Source organism: Lissotriton helveticus, chromosome 6, assembly GCF_964261635.1.
Source record: "Lissotriton helveticus chromosome 6, aLisHel1.1, whole genome shotgun sequence".
Classification (NCBI taxonomy): domain Eukaryota; kingdom Metazoa; phylum Chordata; class Amphibia; order Caudata; family Salamandridae; genus Lissotriton; species Lissotriton helveticus.
Window position 1 is genome coordinate 601,535,262 of NC_136067.1, and position 20,235 is coordinate 601,555,496.

Genomic DNA, 20,235 nt, shown 5'->3' on the forward strand with positions numbered 1-20,235 from the left:
CCTTGTTTGCCATGTTACTACTTTAATACACTAATTGTATTTCAACAAGTGATTCTGAAACTACCCTTTGAATTTTTATATGCAGTGTTTCTAATTGGACCTAAATCCTACACAGATGAACAATGCCTAGTTATAATTGTTTAAGTGGCTGCCTATCCCGGTGCACTTTCAGATATTCATTTAGTTTGCTTTAAGAGCTAATACAACTGAATATGTAATGAAAAATGTGTTGTAGAGTGCACCGTTTTTGCAATTACCATCCCTGCCCCCCATATTTTCTTGGGGAGAACCACCCCCCCCCCCCCCAATCCCCCGTTGTAGTGGTCAGGCTGGCTTGCTTGCCAAACATCGTACTGCGAGCTGGTCTTACAAAAATGCTTAGGGTTCCCTGTCCAGCCCTGCCAGTCCACATATAACATCAAGGGAATTATGAACACCCCGCTTTAACAGCGAGCTATGTTAGGGGTGGTGTGCTTTATGGGCCTCTTCTGTCTGCACCTCAGCAGACAAACGCTCATCTTTATCGCTGAGATATAGACACAACAGAAGAGTAAGCAGGAAAATGGAAAACCGGCACTGTGGAAATAGAACAGGGAAAGAAAGAAGGAATATTGGAAGGAAGGCTGAAAATAAGGAAGGTGGACAAATGTGAATGTGAATAAATTAACAAGCATTTACAATGCAATAGGTCTCGCAGCATTAAAGTTTGAGTTACTGGCATTGTCAATGACAATGCTTTGCATACATTTTTTTTTAAATTTGCAATTGGTATACAAGCATTGTTTGTGAATGGTTAGTTGTTGCTTATGCTAAGCAAAGTTAGCAGTAATATAGAGTGCTAGTCTTGCTTGTTATAAGCATGCTGATTTAAAGCGCTCTGATACCTGCGGGTAAAGTTTGCGCTATATAAAAGTGAAAACTAATAAATAAATTTAAAAAAGCCTACCTGTACCACGTCCGTTCTTATTCTGCGATGCCACATATCTTTGGGTCCCTGTACTTATTAACTGCACCCGGCTGTGGGAAACCTCCATGGCAGGAACAACGTGTTGCGGGGCAGACAGGGGCTGTGTAGCCACTGTCCTGTGGCTGCACCGCGGGGTAACAGTGTAGGGGCAGGAAGGCAGGCTGTTGGTAGTGCTGTGCCATAGCAGTGTAGTCCTCTGTGTATGCTGGGCATGGGGGTTGCTATTGGCAAACAAGAAGTGGTGAGGAGGTGCCGGTTCGGTGTGCCTGCTTCCTGATCTAGGGCCGGCGACAGGTAAAAAAACAAGCATTAAAGGGCTGGAGGAAATCGGAGCTGGGTTGATGGGTTTGTACAGAAAAGTCGGGGACTGCCTGTGTTAGAATTTGTGTATGTCATTCCATGGCATCAATGCCCCCCTTGTGAACAATAACAATAACACCATCTTCGGCCAGATAGTTTCTCAGATGGTTATATTCAAACACACCTGTTTAGCCTACCAATGCCTTCACAAAAAAGCACCTCTTAATCTTATCAAGCAAATTTACATACAATAGGTAGCAGAACTCTTGGGTTGGCTGAATCAGACTTACATCTGATCTAAAAGAAACTAGATATTTTTGACATAGGCCCCCTAATGCACAGTTCTGCTACACATGTCTTATTTGACCTTAGATGCTTTTTTCCAATGCCTGCAAGTGCCAAGCAACCAAAAGCTGTCAGGTCCTTGTGGCGCCGTAGAACACATTGTGCTGGATCTCCGGGGAGTGTTCGCGGTGGACACAGAAATTCATGGTGGAATTATATTGTTGTGTTCCTTTCCCCACACGTGGGCCAAGGTTTTCCATGTGGTCAGCAATTTTGTGGCTCAAGTCACATGCTGCGCTACACTAGTAGTGTCTTTGAATCTGCTAAACACAGACAACTTAAAAACAGGCAGGTATTTTTTTCCACCAAATATTCTTTAATGGTGTAAGCCAAATACATTTTTGGTGGAGGGAAATACTGGGACCCAATTTCAATTCAATTACCCATGTACCTACAATTATACAGCTTGGATACCATTGACATGAACAGAACACTTGTTTGAAGACGAGTGGTGGCCTGGTTACTGGACTGCCAGTAAGATGTAAACTACACAGGTAATTGTACAAAACGTTGTGCCACCTTCCCCTACTTCCAAAACAGAAATACGAAATACTTTAAGCTGTGCCTACATTACCCCGCCACTGTACTCCTGTACTTGAGGGCAGCTAAAACACTGGAATTCGGAGTGGTAAGAGAAGGATTTTAAAGCTCTTGATAGAATTTTTGTGGCTTTAAATTGGGCCTTGCCTGCAGCATTGAGCAGGAACTGAAAAGTCTGTATTGCAACCAAGGAGAGTGCGAGCTGGGCAGCAACGTCCGTGCCCCTCTGAATACCAGTTTCAGGTTAACTGATTGGGCTTGGGCCCAGAGTAACCTGACCAGGCTTTCCTCCTCCGCTCCCTCCTAGCACAGCTCCATTTGGGAAAGGAATCCCAAGAAAGCCATCTCCATTAGGTGCCCCCCACCTTCTGTGAGCCTTGAGCAGCCAAGGGGAAAGCTGTAAGGGCAGGCGGCTTTTGCTCTGAAATGTCACATTTGAATCTGTGCTTGGTGTGCAGCCCTATATTTCTTCCTTTTTGTCCAAACTGTACTAAAGTGACAAAAGACAGTTTTTCCCTGCCAAAAAAGGGAAAGCATTTGCAATGCAATAGGTCTTGCATTACTAAAAGTTTGAGCTATTGGCGTTGCAAATAATAATGCAACGCCAATAGCTCAAATCTCGTGCAACACCATCTGTGAAAGTTTATTACCATGAACATGCACTCACCTTAAATGTGCAGCTCCGTCTGAAAACGTCTATCACCATGAATGTGCACTTATGTGTAGCACCATTAGTGTAAGTCTCTCACCATGAATGTGCACTCGTGCAGCACCATCTGTGAAAGTTTTTCACCATGAACATGCACTCATCTTAAGTGTGCAGCGCCGTCTGTGACAAGTCTATTCCATGAATGTGCACCCCATTTCTGAATGTCTAACATGTGAACTGCGTCTGTGAAAGACTAACAATAACAAGTTGCACAGCATCCACCACGGGTGACTAAAGTTAAACACAAAAAAGCATTTGATGCCCACACCACGCATGCGTACATAGAATATGTTAAAGGCGCTTTTTTTCTTTTTACCTTCTAATCCGAGCTGAATTTGTAACTAAAAAGAAAAGAAAATGAGCAAAAGCATGTCTTTAAGACACAGGGAGCGGAAGCATCATTATGGAAGGTGGTGGGAACATCAGACCAACATGGGAGACATTACTGGGCAAACGGCAAAGTAACATGGGGGCTTGAGGGAGAGGACGAGAAGCATTCAAATTTTACATATTAGGGGTTAAAAGTGCATTACTGTTAAGCGGATGTTAAGAAAAAACTTCCCAATGCAAAATAAAACCAGCCACAACCACATTACAGACTGTCTCATTTTCCTTCTCCTGTGGCACTATCCCGAGACTTTGGGTCTGTTTATTGTTCCGTCTCTCACATGTAAAAAAAACATGGAATGAATGCAGCCTATCTTCTTCCCCCAGGAGTTAAATCACGTTTGTGAGTGCTTCAGGGATTGCGTGTGCTATGTATTGCTGGCAGCGTTGCCAGTACCCACTTGCCGATACCATCATTATTAATGCATGTGCCCATGTAGTGGTAGCGCCGTTACTACCAATACCAACTTGCACTTTGCCATCATTATTAATGCATGTGCCCGTTACTGGCAGTACCCACACTGCCCTTTGCGATCCTAATTAACGCTAGTTCGCATGCACCTGGTGACAGTACCTTTGGGATCAGTGCTCTTGCACTTTTCGTCATTGTCCTTAAAACCGATATACAGTCGTACTTGTGCACGAGGAGTTGTGCAAGACAGTCTGCCGGATCCGTAAGCCCAGACGATAAAGACTCCCGAGGCCTCACTGCCAGGACTGGTGCAAAGTCCCGTTTCAGTGGGTTTGATTATTCACTGGGAAGAGTGGGGAGAGGATGTAGAAAAGAGCCTGATAAGTATAACAAGACGTGCGGTTGCACAGCACTGACGAAAACTAAACCTGTCGTGGGGCGGGACTTCCGTCTTCTGCGAGAAGCCCGCGCCCACGGAGTGGATGGCCAGAAAAGCAGTGCAGGTGACGCGGGGCTCCCATGCCCGAGGGAGAGCCCCGTGGAGGCTGCGGTGAGTGGGGCTTAGTTGTAGGGGGGGTGTGTCTCTTTGTGCTCGTGTGTGTGTGTGCGCTCGTGTCTGTTGTGCGCGTGGCGGCGGCGGCAGCGGTGGGGGTGGGGGTGTGGTGGTGTGGTGTGTGTCTCTGTGTGCGTGCATGTATGTGGGCTCGTGTGTGTGCGTGTGTGTGTCTCTGTGTGTGCGCTCGTGTGTGTCTGCTTACAAGGAGCTAAAAGGGAGACAGGAGATGGTGAACGCGCGCGCGACCTGATCCGATTCCGCGTGCCCAACTCTTGTCTCCCTCGGCTCCTTGTAAGCAGAACCGCCGACAATATGTCTCGCTGCGACATCGCTTCGCGATGCGTCGCAGGGCGAGACCTAATAAAAGGAATAGTTAATGATAGATGGATGAACAGATTGAAGGATGGCAAAGTAAAGGGATGGTTGGATGGATGAGTGAGTGAGTGCCTAAATGGATAGGTGGATGGACAGGTTAAAGGATGGCAGAGCAAAGGAATGGATGGATGAGTGAAGGGATAGGTGGGTGGAATGCGAAAGGATGGCAGAGTAAAGGGATGGATGGATAGGTTGACAGACAGGTGAAAGGATGGCTGAGTAAAGAGATGGGGGGATGAATGGCCTAAAAGATGAGTGAATAGATGGCAGACTGAGTGTAGGAATAGCAGAATTGATGGAGGGATGGATGGCAGAATGGATGGGTCGATGGCACAGTGGATGAATGGATGGCAGAGGGAATAAATGGATGGCAAGGTGAATGGATGGATCGATGGCAGAGTAAATGGATGGATGGCAAAGTGAATGAATGGATGATTGTATAGCAGAGTGGATGGATTGATGAATGAATGGCAGGATGAACGAAGGGATGGCAGAGTGGATGGATGAAGGATGGATGGATGGACGAATGGATAGCATAGAGGGATGGTGGAGGGGATTGACGCATGGCAAAGGTGATTAATGCATGACAGAATGGATAGTTGGATAGCAAAGTGGATGGATTGATAGATGAATGGGAAAGTGGATGGATGAATTGATGAATGGATGGTGAATGCAGTGTGGATGGATGGCAGAGTGGATGGATGTCTGGATGGATGGATAGCAAATTGGGTGGATGGATTGATGGGTGAGTTTAGGGATGGATGGATAGTAAAATAGATGGATGAATGGCAGAGTGAATTGCTACATGGCAGAGTGGATTGCACAGTGAATGGATAGATGGGTGAATGGCAAAGTAGATGGGTGGTTGGATAGATAGATGGAAGAATTGATGAATGGATGGATGCATTCTGGATAGACGATGGATGGAAGAGTGGATAGATGGATGGGTGGATGGATGGCTGTGGATAGATTGATGGATGAATGGCAGGGTGGATTGATGGAGGGCAGAGTGGATAAATGGATGGCAGAGTTGATGAATTGATAGATGAAAGGCAGTGGATGAATGGCAGAGTGAATGGATGAATGGCACAGTGGATGGATGGATGAATACATGGATGAATGACAGACTGTAAGGATGGATGGCAGACTGTGGGCTGGACAGATGGATAGTAGACCAATTGGATATATAGCAGAATGAATGGATGGCAAAGTGGATGGATGGCAGAGTGGATGGTTCAATGAGTGGCAGAGTGGATGGATATAAGGTATGATGAATTGATGGTTGGCAGAATGTATGGATGAATGTCAAGATATTTTAGGATGGCAGATGGATAGATATCAAATTGGGTGGATGAATGGATGGAATGGATAAAGACTGATAGATGAAAGAATGAATGATGACAGAATATAACAGTGAAATAGTGGCTATCAGTAGGAGGATGGAAGCATGAATGACTGAATAGATAGATGCATGGATGGAAGTGACAAGGAAGCTGTTCTAGGGATTGTTCGGCTCACTTGCTTTGTTTGCTTGGAGGTATCGGTGCTTTAGTTCAGAGTGGGGGCTTCTTTAATTTTCTGACTCCTCCTTGTATAACATCAAATATGCTATTGTTGGTTTTTGTTATGTTTATTGTGGTACAGAAGGCTGCTGTGGCAGAATGTAGGCCCATGCACCCTTCAGGGTGCCCCTAATTTGTCACAGCTCTTCATCGCATGGGGGGGACATAATTTTGCTTTATGCCTGTGGTAGGCTGTAACCTCTCTAATGTTGCTAATTGTTTTTTCTTCTTAGGTGTCGTTGTCCTGGAGTAGGGCTCAAGCAAAACCCTCTGAAAATGTGTCTTTGAGTATTAATGTGACAGAGGCTGCATCATTAGTTGGATTAATAGTAGCTGAGAAAACTAAAAACCTTTATGGAGCTGACAACACAATTACTGAAAGAATGGTGAGTGTCAATCGGATTTTGTACAACACTTTGCAGGTAATGAAGGTGCTACGTAAACCAGCATCCACTCTGCAAATGGTGAGAGTAAATGCAGAGTAAAATATAAACAAGCAGTGCATAATTTGGTAAACTAAGCTATCTGGCCCATTTCTTACTCCTACACTCTGACAGGATGAGACAGAGAAATCTTCAATTTTTTTTGTATAAAAAACGGATCTTGAATCTCCCAGCTATGTTGGGCAGCAAGATGAATGGCAATTCTGTGGTTTGAGATCAGAAGAAGTGCATACTGTAATGACCAGATCCCCTGCTCTTGGCCTTTGAGAACACACTCTTCCCAGCGTTAGTCATAGGATCGGACTGGAACCAAACATAGGCCAGAATACCGAAATAAAAGTGCCCACCTTAGCTAACCAGATAGATTAAAAAAAGTGGCCCACATTTGGAAATAAGGTCAGTTTTAAGCTTCTGAAGACACGCTGCAGAGTATTGTGTAACGTATGGGAAATTGCATGCATTTGTCTTTGCGGCAGGCAATGTTTGTTTTAATATCAGAAAATTCAATAGTAAATACCAGCCCACGTGGCCTTAAAACAAGCCCACAAACTGCTAAAGAAAACTGGCCCATCCACTGATCTGTGAGAACAGCCACGCGGGCACTGCCTGATTGCCCTACATACCAGTCCGACCCTGGTTAGTCACTTCCATCACTGTGTGAGCCCCTTTTCAAGAAATGTCATACAACATTTTCCAGCTGCCCTCACACTACCCTTTTTTATCCTCCATTGCAATTTAGACTGTAGTTTATTTTTCAGGGGAAGGTAATCCATTTGCTATCCTCTATCTAACCTGGACACCGAGCTATCTTTTAAGGCCAATACAATTATCTTAGTCCAAAATGGATCTTCAAGAGTAGCACAGCTCTTACTAGTGCTAGAACTCCTATCTCAGAATTAGAAAATGCTTCCTGTCACCAACAGATGAATAATCCAGCTCTTCTTTACTACCATAAAATTACCTTGTTCTTAATGGTACGATATGTCTGCTTATAAATGTTAAGTGTTAATGTTGTGCAATTATTTTGTATGGGTAATGACCACGCCCACTGTTGCGCTGTTAAAAGACGAAAATATATATTTTTTTGAAAAAGCAAATGCATGTCAACATGTTAAAGTCCAGATTTTGAAAGTATAAGCGATCTTGGTATAACTCGTGGTGGCCAAGATAAATCATAATTTTATGTTGGCTCATGTGTAGACCATGAGAAAGCAAAACATTGAGTCCTGCCGTCCCTAACAGCGAGCATTGTGTCAATTGAGGATTTATTAGTGGATCAACAAGGGTGGCAAAATCCAAACCCAACTTTTCAAAAGAAGTGGTAAATTGCAATATAAGCTATTGATGGAAAAGGACGAAAGGGTTGAAGGCTCCCTCCTGACAAACCAAGCCAGGTATGGGAGTGAGGACACTACAAATGAGTTTCCCAAAGACCCCCATATTTGTGGAAGGGAGAACAATTCCATAGTACATCGGTCAAGAACGGCGTGGTTATCACAATGGAAAGGCCCATCGATGTCTTCTAGTAGAGTGGGGTGGGTTTTGAGTGACAGCACCCAAAACACAATAGAATGATTGCAAATAATACAAATACGCATTCCATTGGTCGGATGTCCGAGCAGTTAGCTTGAGTGGGAGTGAGGGACTATAAAGGGACAAAAGGGGGAAGAAGCTCTACCAAGTTTTCCTGTGATAGAAAGTTGATCATGGAGGTTAATTACGTTTCTTGAAAACAGTAATAGATGCCATCAGATAAACCCTGTAAATTAGGTCATTTTGAGTGTACTGTGGCATACCTGTGCCAAGTAGACCACTGTGGTGGAAAGGTTGTTATCCTTAGAGCAGTACCCATTTAATTAGACATGCAGAACAGTCAATATACACAATACTGACACCCAGGAGGTGTGAGAAGCAGAGTGGCTGCATGTGCAAGTCTGTCAGTAGATTCCATTGTTAGCATTGTTGTATGGCATGCAGAGTTGGAATCTCCGAAAATTAGTTCGCATGTTTGGGTTGAGGGACTCAAGAGGAGCACTGGACTTTTTTTTTTCACAACAAAATTTTATTGATTGAGCTGCGCAGAGTGAAAGAAGTGGTTTCCCACAATCAGGAGAGCACCACCAAGCATCGTAGTACAGTTTACATTGTCATAGCTATAACCAATTTAGAGTAAAATAAACCAAGAAAATTAGCCCCCTCCCCCACCCCTACCCCCACCAACTCCCAATGCCCAACTGCCCCACTACCCGCCCCTTATCCCTCCCTAACCGCATGCACGTGCAATAGAAACTCAGTTGTACTTGTTCGTAGTGTGACAGGCATGACACAGTTTACAGGCCTGTATGGCACCTCTACCTATACTTCTTCCTCATGTTCCACAGGGGGATCCAAAGGCAACTCCCTGTAGTCTGCCCACCTCTTCCAGATCTTGAAGTGTTTACGGGGGCAGCCTCTCGCCTCAAACACAGGTCGCTCCAGCCCCATATAGTAGTCTAGGCCGGCCTTCCATGCACACAGGGGGGGGCTCTGTCTCCCTTCCACGCTCGGGCGAGGTCCCGTTTGGCAACTACCAGCCCCAAGAGCAATAGGTGGCGTTTGTATAAGTTCCCACCAACCCCCTCAAGTATGTGGAGTAACCCTAATCGGTGAGTGCGTGGGAGGTCCCATCCCAGAACTTCAGACAGGCAATTCCATACACTCCTCCAGAAGCCAATCAGTCGAGGACATGACCACACCGTATGCAGCAGCGTACCCACTGCAGCGCCACACCGCAGACATTCAGGCGAACCAATTAGTCCAGCCTTCCAAAGCCGCTCCCGGGTATAATAAGCCCTATGGAGATACTTGAACTGGATCAATCTAAGCCGCATTGCTATCGCGGTCCCCCGCGGGGACTCTAGGGCCTCTCTCCAGTCATCTTCGTCTAGGGGACCGATGTCTGCCTCCCAAGCCGCCTTCAGGGGAAGCAGGGTAGAGGAGCAATGAGTTACCATCGTATGGTAGATGCGAGAGACCTTCTTATCTCCAAGGTCTCCCATAAATATCTTCGCCTCAACAGGGCTAAAGTCAGGGAGCGAGTCCAGATCAGCAATACTGGGTGTAAGTGCATGACGAAATTGTAAGTAACGAAAGAATTGGGTTTGGGGCATACGGAATTCAGCACTGAGTTCCTGAAACGATTTAAGAGTGACCCCGGACATGACATGTCCCAACGTCGAAATCCCAATTGCCTCCCAGCCGTCGAACCCCGGCAGTGTGGACAAGTCGGGGAGTCGTCCGTTATGCCACAACGGCGTTTCCGCAGTCAGTCTACCCCACCAACCCATGCGACGTAATGTCTGCCGCCACACGGCAAAGACAACTTTCGTGACGCACGGCAATGTCCGCCGCAACCGGGCTGAATAAAGAATCGTGTGTAGTGTACTATCTCCCATCAGTGAGCGCTCCAGGACATATGCCGGGTCTCCCCTGTCACCATACCACCACTCATTGAGTATTAGCAGCTGGGAGGCTTGGTAATAAGATAGCAGATCAGGGGTGGCTAAGCCACCGCAATACGTGGAGAGGAAGCACGTCCGTAGTGCCACCCTAACCGCGCCCCCAGCCCACAGGAAGCGACCTAATGCAGAGTTAACCTGCCGAAACCACTGGGGAGGGATGGGATGGGGATAGTTCTGCAGCTGGTATAACAGACGCGGAAGAGCCACCATTTTGAATATAGCGGACCTACCGAAAATAGTTAGAGGCATCCGGGACCATGTTTTAATATCCGCCTGAACCTTGTCCCACACGGGCACGATGTTGCATTCCCACGTGGTGTGTATGGATTCCGAGAGGAACACCCCCAAATATTTCAAACCTCCGGTTGCCAACTGTAAGCCCGTTGCCCAGGGGTCCATCACCACTGCGCCCCCCAGTACCCAAATGGTGGATTTGCCTAAATTCAAATAAAGGCCCGAGACCTCTCCAAAGATTCGCATAATTTCTAAGACTCGGCCCGAGCGACTCAAGTCAGTGAGGAAGAAGAGGACGTCGTCCGCATACAAAGCAATTCTATCGACAAGAGTTTCAGTCCAAACAAAGCCCCGGATCTGTGCGTCAATGCGCACCCAAGAGGCCAGAGGCTCCATGGCCAGGGCGAATAGGTATGGGGACAATGGGCACCCCTGACGGGTCCCCCGTCCAATGGAGAAAGTTTCCGATATGGCCCCAGCAACCCGCACGGACGCCGTAATATCGGTGTACAGCAGTGAAATATATGACAGAAACACTGGGCCCAGGTTAAGACGAGACAGGAGCGCAAAAAGGTACGCCCAGCTAACTGAATCAAAAGCCTTATGAATATCTGCCAGTAGCAAAGCCGCTCGTTCCCCCGTGGCCCCCATGGCATCTACCGCTGCCTGCGCACGCCGGATGTTGTGCCGTGTCGCCCGATGAGGCATAAAGCCGGCCTGTCAGGATGGACCAGGTCCGTCATATATGGGAGTAAACGGTTTGCTAGTGCCTTTGCCAGTATTTTAGCCTCTATATTGAGTAATGAGATAGGGCGATACGAATCATGTCTGTCAGGGGGTCTACCCGGCTTTTGGAAAACCACAATTTCAGCGTGACACCAGTCAGGAGGCAACCTACCCCGCTCGCGTGCCACCTCCAGTGCGCATCGATAGTGGGATCCCAGGAGGAGCTGGAACTTCTTAAAAAATTCACAAGGGTATCCACTCGGTCCAGGTGCCTTCCCTACATTAAGTTGGCCCAGTGCCTCCCCTAGTTCATCAGCCGTAAGGGGAGCATCGAGTGCCTTCCTGGCCTCACCGGAGATAGCCCTAGGCGGCAAGTCGTCTATGAATTTAGCTACGTCGTCCACGGCGAGGCAGTCTCGCGGGGCATATTGTGTCCTGAAATAATCGGCAAAACTCGCCGCCAGCTCAGCCGGGTCTGTAATCGCCACTCCGTCCTCAGCAGTGAGGCCCGGCAGTGTAATCGGTTGAAGACTGTGCTGACATAGCCTATGGAGCATGGTACAGGACTTATCTCCCCACTGGTATATTCTGCTCCGCGTGGCCAACCACGCCTGCTTAGCCTCGTCCATCAAGAGAGATGCATAGGACTGTTGTGCTTGGAGAAGCAACCTTATCGCTACCTCGTCTCCCCCTCCCCGACTCCGTTGCTCCAGGTCTTCCACTAGTTTGGCAGCTGCAGTGGTCGACTCCCGCTGTGTGCGATGGGCCGCAGCACACCACGCGATGTCTACCCCCTTTATAGGGGGTTTCATAGCCTCCCAAACCACCGCTGCGTCCATACCGTCTATTAGATTTTCCCGCCAGTAATGGGCGATGGCCTCCCGCAGATGTTGGACATAGCTGGGCTGCTGAAGATGCCACGAGGACATCCTCCACCGGAAGGGTTGTCGCTTCCTAAGGAGTTCTACTTTGACTGTTACTGGGGAATGATCTGAAAGTCCCCTCGGTAATATCGCAGCTTCGCGCACCCTGCTCAGGCAGACACCAGGCACAAACACATATTCCAGTCTCGAGAACGAGCCATGTACCGCAGAGACATACGTGTAGTCGCGCGCTGCAGGGTGCATATGTCGCCACACATCCACCCATCCCAATCCCTCAACCATAGCCTGCAATCGGGTAGGGGAAACTGGGAAAGAGCCAGCGGGCACTCCCTGTCGCCTCTGACGGTCAATACAAACATCCATCACCTCATTCCAGTCGCCCCCAACCACAGCCAAGGACTCCGGGATATCATCCCACACCGTGAATAGCTTCTCGGACAGGGCCCATTGCAGAGGGGGGGGGCATAGACACTTCCAAAGACCACCGGCTCAGCACCCACCATACCTTTGACAAATATATAGCGGCCTTGTGGGTCCGCCCACTGCCTTTCATGGACGTAGGCCACCCTGCGGTGCACCAGAATAGCAACACCTCTGGACCCCCTGACGAAACCAGCATGAAAGACCTGATGATAGCCAAACCTCTGCAAGCTAAGTACCTTAGAGCCCATCATGTGTGTTTCTTGGAGCAAGAGCACATCAGCAGATTCCCTCTTCCCCCAACGCAAAACAGCTCCCCGTTTAATCTTATCAAGCATCCCCCTGACATTCCAGGTGATTATCCGTAGGGACTCTCCGGGGAGTCCATGAGTCATGTCAGCCATAGTCAAGTGAGGTCCAACAAGGAGGCCCCCCGCGCCACCCCCACACACTTCGCACTTTCTTCAGCACAGTTGTAAACAGCACGTGCATTTCCCCCCGCCCGTCCCAGACCCTCCCAACATCAACAATAACAACTCCTGTCTGACCTCCACTCCCAGTCATCCACATCCCCACAGTTCCCTCCCCTATCCCCTGCCCCCAACACCCTCCACCCCTATACCTCATAGAACACTGAAGTACCTGTCGCGGCATGGGCAGCCCCGGGCCCAAAACAGAGGGCCCAAGACCAACCATACCAATGGATCCCAACACCCTTTAGGAACAGTAAAGCCCGCCCCTCCCCTAGTCAACACCCACAACGTGTGGTGGTTGGAGGCCCCCATCAAGTCGGCCCTGAGCCTCCATCCGCAACACCATTTACAGCTAAACCATCCCCAAGAACAAGCACCGTGGGCAGCGCCCGCACTTCCCAGGGACGAAGCCCGGCCGTGGGCCCTCCGGCAGTCCGAGTCCACTGCGTCAGCCGAGTAGTGTGTCCCTTCCCAGGGTCTCAAGAATTATCCTCGGAGTGGTCAGATGCAGTAGCTCCACTATCCTGAGTCGCGCCGGCGGAGGCGGACCTCTTCCTCGACCGGGACCTCCGATAACGTCCGCTCCGGACCGGCTGACCTCTCCGCTCCTGCGACGAACCTCCAGGGGCATCAGGATTCAGACCCGGCTGGGCATGCGGCCTGATCGGCACAGATTCGTCGGTCCACTTGAAGACGTCCTCAGGAGAATCGAAAAAGTGAGTCCGGGACTGATAAACAACCCGCAGGCGGGCCGGGTACAACAGGGAATATTGAATCTTCAGACCTCGTAATTTGGCCTTGGCATCTAAAAAGGAACGGCGCTGCTGCTGCACTAATCTGGTATAGTCGGGAAAGATCATGATCTTCTGATTTTTGTACATAATGGAGTCCCTGGCTCTGGCCTCCCGTAGGATGACGTCCCTATCATGATAGTTCAACAGTCTGGCGATTACAGCTCTGGGACGCTCACCCTCCGGCGGTCGCTGTGTTAAGGCGCGATGTGCTCGTTCAATTATGAAGCAATTGGAAAGGGCCCCTGAGGGGAGCCAGCTTTCCAGCCATTGGGTTAGAAACAGTTCCATATTATCCTTCTCACACCTCTCCGGAAAGCCAACAAAGCGTAGGTTGTTTCTACGTGCGCGACCTTCAGCATCCTCCACTCGGGTCGCAAGGTTCTTTTGGATGTGCTCCATCACAGCCATCTTGCGTTTCAGGGTCCCCACATCGTCTTCCACCACCGAGATCCTCGACTCCGTCTCCGTAATCCGCTCTACGGCATTTCGCAGATCTTGGCGCAACAGAGTCACATCTGCGCCCACTACCCCAATCTTTGCGTCCAGCATATCCCTGGACTGGGTAATCGCCGCCATGAGCGCCGCATTGTCCGGCCCTGTTCCACCGCCGCCACCAGGCGCTCCAGACCCTCCGCTGGGCCCTGTAAATTTGTCGATGGGCCCCTGCTTGGGCGGGCCACCACCTCCCCTGGTCATGGCTGTGTGTAGTTGTAGGGCCACAGTAGTGGAAGAATCTGCAGAAGCAAAAGAGCGCAGGAGGCCCTCCACCGACAAGTGGGAATGTCTGTGGCACCGCGGCCACGGAGATGAACTGGTCCCCAGCCAAGCCCGGGCAGCGTCACTGATCTAATGTAGGCCGGTCGCCAGTCCGCTTCTTTCTCTTCGGCCACTCCGTGGGCCACTCAGTGGACCGCTCCGGACCCCGCGGTCTACGCGGGTGTCCCCACAGCCCCACTGCCGGCCACGCCAACAACGTACTGGAGGAGGGTCAAGAGAGCTCGCAGGCAGCCTCAAGCAGGTCCCGCACTCCAACCTGTAGTATGGCCCAAGAGTTCGTCTCTGAAGGAAGCCCAGCAGCGCCACTCACAGCCGGCTGCAGTCTCCACGGTCACCGAGGCACCCAGGCACCTCCTGCAATCAGCGCCGGCCCGGGCTGCGGCCGGCCCCGGGAGCGCGAAAATTAAGGCCCCGGCTTACCAGCATCGATGTAGGCCTCCGCGTCCACCAAGAGGGCCGAGGCACTCCAATCGCCTCCCCCGTGTGCAGCGAGACAGCCCGGCACCCAGCCACAGCACCTCGGAGCCTCCGCCGCCCAGGGCCAGCCCGCCAGCCGCGCGGTCCGCCGGTCCAGCAAAGTTCCCCACAGCTGCTCCAAAATCGAGGCCCCGGTCTCGGTGACAAAGACCAGGCCGCACGTCTCCGCCAGCAGCGCAGCCTCACCGGGACGCCCAGGGAAGCCGCTCGTGGAGCCGGAGGGTTCTCAGCACCACTACCGACACTCGCCTCGCTAAGGTATGGCGGGATGGGCTCAGGGGCCAGGATAAGCAGGCGGATAATGTCCGGGTCGGCGGGAGCTCTACAAGGCTGCGACCGCCATCTTCGCCCGTCAAGCCACGCCCCCGGAGCACTGGACTTTTGGTTCCCCAAGTGCTGTTTGAACCAAAATGGCTTAGAATATTTATTCACTGATACAAACTAAACCGGGGGTCTCAAAGATAAAGGACCAGACACTCAAGTGAAAAATCGGAGTACCAAATAATCCCTTGAAGCAATTAGAAAAAGAAAAGAGAAGTGCAATTAGAGGAACCCTTAATAAGAGAATGGATTCCCATCAATTACTTTGGTGATCAGTATCATCATCTGGGTATCCGACCAACCAACCAATAGAATATTTATTGACAAGATGCAGGAATCTGAGGGGACTCCTTACCTGTCCCCAGGTTTAAGTGAGGCCTTCCTTAGGTACTGGACAAAACCCTTAACAAGAGGACGAGAGATCAGTGACCTGGTACTGTGGAAAAAAAGCTGTACATTTTGACAGATGTAGGTGCACTGGGTCTTTGCTGGTCGTTCACCGTGTTCCTATAGCTTAGTCATATGTATATGTATGGAGACAATATACTTGTGTACGGTGCCCTGTGGTATTTCTGGACTTGCGCCTTCACCTTCTTTTAATGGGCATGCTTCCATTAAAACCCTGATGAGTGTACAAAAGCTTTGCCAATGACCTACTATCCTGTATAGTTGCTGCCTGTTGAAGGAGCTCGATGTTCAAGTAGTACACGAAAGGGGGACCATGGCAACAAGTATGGATTATACTAATCTATTTTTCAATGATAACGGTTAGCATAATGCTAATTAGGTAACTGAAATGGGTGGAGAAATCTAGACTTTTGCACTACAATTGTCAGGACCCAATCTTAGTGGTGGCACATTCCTCACAAATGGCTTCACCCAAGAGCCATTATTGGGTATATCTAGAAGAAGATGGAGGATTATGCCTTCTCGTTTTATATGTCTTTCAGCGGAATGATTTCCAATTGTTCTGTTGTATGGCGTTTTAGATTCCGAATGGATTTTCCCAATATATGCCCTCATATAGGTACAATTCACATTGCCCTTATATAGGCATAGAAATCAAGCCCTTATTTAGGCATAGCCCATGCTACCCAAATACAGACATGGCTACTTCCATCCATTCACCAAACGTCACAACGATTTCTTGGAAAACCAGCTTAAGCCGTTAGGAAACTGCCCCTTGCTTGAATATTGATTTCTCCAAGAACTCAGTTACTTTACAATGAACAACTATTCCCCAGGGGTTCACTCATGAAGTTTATATGCCCAACTTTACGTCAACTATGGCATTCCTAAACACCTTCAAGGTATAAATATACCTTCACTTGCTATAGCAAGACATGGTGGTTCAGAGCAATTCAACGACCTACTTGCCCGACGCAGCTCGCTATAGCAAGTGCCAAAGGAAGTCAACTCTCCAGCTGACACACTGATCAGGAAGCTGTCTTTCTCCTGCCGAGAATCCAGCTCCAGTGTTTCCGGCTCCCCTTGCGGGGTGTTGGGAAATCAAGTCCCCGAGAAAGAGACACCAGACCTCCTTCATTCTAAACAAGGTATGGAGCTGATTAGAACCTAGAGAAACCTTTGGTAGATTCTTTGCAAAACTAAACCTATGCAAAAGACCATACTTACTTCTTCCCACGTACTAGACTTAGGTTAGGTACATTGGGGTAGGCATATTTTAGAAGCACCAGTTGAGTATTTTAGTCTATGTTTTTTATGTATGTATTTTTATATGGCTTAGAAACCATACAATGCTCTTACAGTATTATTTCATATTACTGTTTACGCTGTACACATTATACTTTGCAGTCTGCCTAACGATTGTAGCAGGTCACTTCTCTTGCATGAGAAAGAAGACTATTCAATAAACCTTTTATTGAAAACGCCAGTCTCACTATTTCTCTGCAACTCTGTAGAAATGAAGCATGCACGATTGACTGAGCGAACTAGTTATCTATTGTTTCCACGACTCTGAGAGATATATTCTTATTCTTGGGAAAAAAGTTGTCATGTTTATGCGGTTGTCAGAAACTAATCCCTTCTTGTGTATTCAAGAAAGTTTCTAGTAACCTCTGAGTTAACTGGCACACACACAATTAAGTTTAGTATATTCGATAGAGACCTATTGACATTAGTCCTACGTCAAATCTATAGGATATATTATTCCAATGCGCAGAGCCTATTGGGAATATAGGAACTACACTACTTGGCGCCCAACGTCTCGTAAGGCACTAATTCAACGCTAGATACTAAAGTAACTCAGTCGTGCTTTTCTCAGAGACACCTTTTTCCATAAAATACTCCAATAGACGTCTGGAGTGGGTAAAAGGATAATATTCGCCATAGCTGAGTAGGAAGTACATCCCATGCATTAGTTTTTGGTTTGTTCATCGTTGAAGGATACAGTGTTCCAAAATATTGTGCACCTTATCTTTGTTTCCTTGAAACTTGCTTTACAAACTTTCAGTCAACAAAAATGTCCTTAAACGGGGATAACAACACCGAAACGGGTGGAGGTGCAGCTGATCAAGTTGATGCAGCTCTTAACATTTCAGGTTTCAAAGAAACCGACGAGGATGCTATAAGCATACCTCTAAAAAATTTAAGAAAAGCCATCACTATAAAACTTATAAAAAATGGCCTATCAGCAAGAGGGCAGTTTTTGTGATAGAGGCACATGAATATCCCCAGACAGAGGTATTCTATTCATGGATAATCTTCCCTGAAGCAGATCCAAGAACAAAAGTGTTTCACTTCTACAAAGAAGATGAACCACCAGCGGAATACATTCCTTTCGAGGATATTGAAATTCCACTTACTTACCAAGAGCATGCACTCTGGTTTAAAGGCGCCCTAAAACATATAAATCACATTACCAGGCTCGGTTCACTAGGTAGACTAGGAGCAACATGGCCAGTTTTAGCCAGCTATACGCCACATCCTGAAATTAATGAAATGACAGATGTGGAACTACGAGCTCAACTCAAAGAGCTAATCAAAATCTATAGACAATTGGTTCAATATGTCATGCAGACTCTTACAGTTCAACCGGCAATAATGATTCCACAGCATCCCCCTTACCAGGGGAACACAAATAAAATTACACCACAGGCTTTACATTCAGTTGTAGGTAAATTACCCGCAAAACGGGAACAAATTCCATTCTGGATAGCTCAGAATATTACTCAAATCGAGGCAGTATTTCCTAATACTACCCCACATGAGAAACACAGAATTTTAACAATCTGTTTACCAATGGGGATAGGACCACACCTGGAGGACTGCGACACTTGGGGTACAGTCTTTGCTGCAATTTACACTAAAACACATAGTGTCCCGTCTATGGCAGTAATACCAGACGTCCTGAAACAGATTCAGAATGAATATAGGGCAGAGCCTGCTCTAAATCTAGGTATGAAATTACTGAAAGATTTCAAACAGGTCTCAACAATAATATTAGCTAATATTAAAGGTGAAACAGCATCCGTGGCAATCCGCCAAAAGTTTAGGGAATTTTATATAACTGAGCAACCACAAGAACTGGCCAGAATAAGTGAAAAATTCTATGAAGAATTAGGCAGAGACAGCTTGGGTGGGAAACCAGTTAAACCCCAACTGTCAGAAATTCCTGAAAAGGTCTTTAATAAAAACACTCCTACTCCTCCTAAAAAGAAGTGGGAGAAAACTAAACAAACTTCTAAAGAGAAGCTTTCTCAATCCAGAGGTAGGTCTCCTCAAAAGGAGCCCTCTGAAAGGAGGTATAACCTCAAGAATAGGGATAATTTAAGAAAACCTGATAGATATCAAGATACTGATACACGTTCCTCTCGTACCTTTCAGACTTCGGTACAGAAATGCGAAAGAAGAGGACAGTCAGAACACAAGGAAGAATGCGTGAAGTCCAAAGACGATCAACACGTTCAGAAAAATAAGAAAACTCAATTCATCAAATAGAAAGTTGCAGGTCTAAAAATCAGACATGCCGAGGATCTTGAGAACACAACTTAAGATGGGGAAATGGGCTCAAACGATGTTGGACAGTGCAGCAGAAGTCACCATAGCTCGCAAGAACTTGAAGGATCATCTGGAGACAGTGGACTGAAATGAGTTCATTCAAGTTGAAACTGCAGATACCAGAGTTAGTGTCCCACATAGGTTATATGAAGCAATACTCCGGATGGAGGGGGACATAACAAGAAAAATAAGAGCACTCTTTTGGGAGCGGCTTTCTAAGGGTTATGACATTCTTATAGCTGAACAAGACTGGCCACCACAATTTGTCAGGGAGTGCCCACATGGCGAAGAAATCATTATGCCAGCTTCCTCCAACCACATTCGAATTAATTTAAGATATACTTATGCCAAGAAATGGGCTGTTGCCCTGGCTCCTGCATTATATAAAAATCATGCAGGGTGGGATGAGGATTCTCCTCACCATAAAAACCAGTTAAAAAATCAACCAAATGCACAAAGGCAGTATCCAGTTAAGCAAGAAGCTAAAAACAAGTCAGGGAGATATTAGATCAATTGAATACCAAGGGGAGATTGAAACATGCAACTCGTCAATGAACAATTCTTTGTTACCTGTCACCAAACCAGACAATACATATTGTCTAGTATTGGATTACAGACATTTAAACTCTTGTTGCAAAATGTTTGCAGAACAATATGCACATAATGCAGCACTAGTTAATAACATTGTGCGTAAAAAGTATAAAACCACATTAGATATTTCTAAAGGTTTCTTCTGTCAAAACATTGCACCAGAAAGCAGGTATTTGACAGCTTTCTCAATTATGGGGACACAGCGTCACTTCTGTTGTCTCCCAACGAGATTCAAGAATAGTCCAGGGTTATTTTCAGCCAGAGTAACAGACCTACTACAAACCTATGATGATGAGGCATTATCCTATGTCGATGACATCTATCTAACAGATGATGACTTGGATAGGCACTTGAACAGGGTGAATACCATTATACTTGGCTTCGCCTCTGAAGGGTATATATTACATTTTAAGAAATCGAGA

General features: G+C 47.4%; 1 protein-coding gene across 1 annotated transcript in view; it reads left to right on the forward strand.

The window, feature by feature from the left end:
- The window catches only part of LOC144762793 (CD109 antigen-like), a 1,211,849-nt gene that overhangs the window by 569,219 nt on the left and 622,395 nt on the right, over window positions 1-20,235 (forward strand). Inside the window, exon 15 of the mRNA XM_078648063.1 lies at window positions 6,387-6,539. Within this exon, the coding sequence (XP_078504189.1) occupies window positions 6,387-6,539 (153 nt within the window). The remainder of the gene's footprint in view (window positions 1-6,386; window positions 6,540-20,235) is intronic.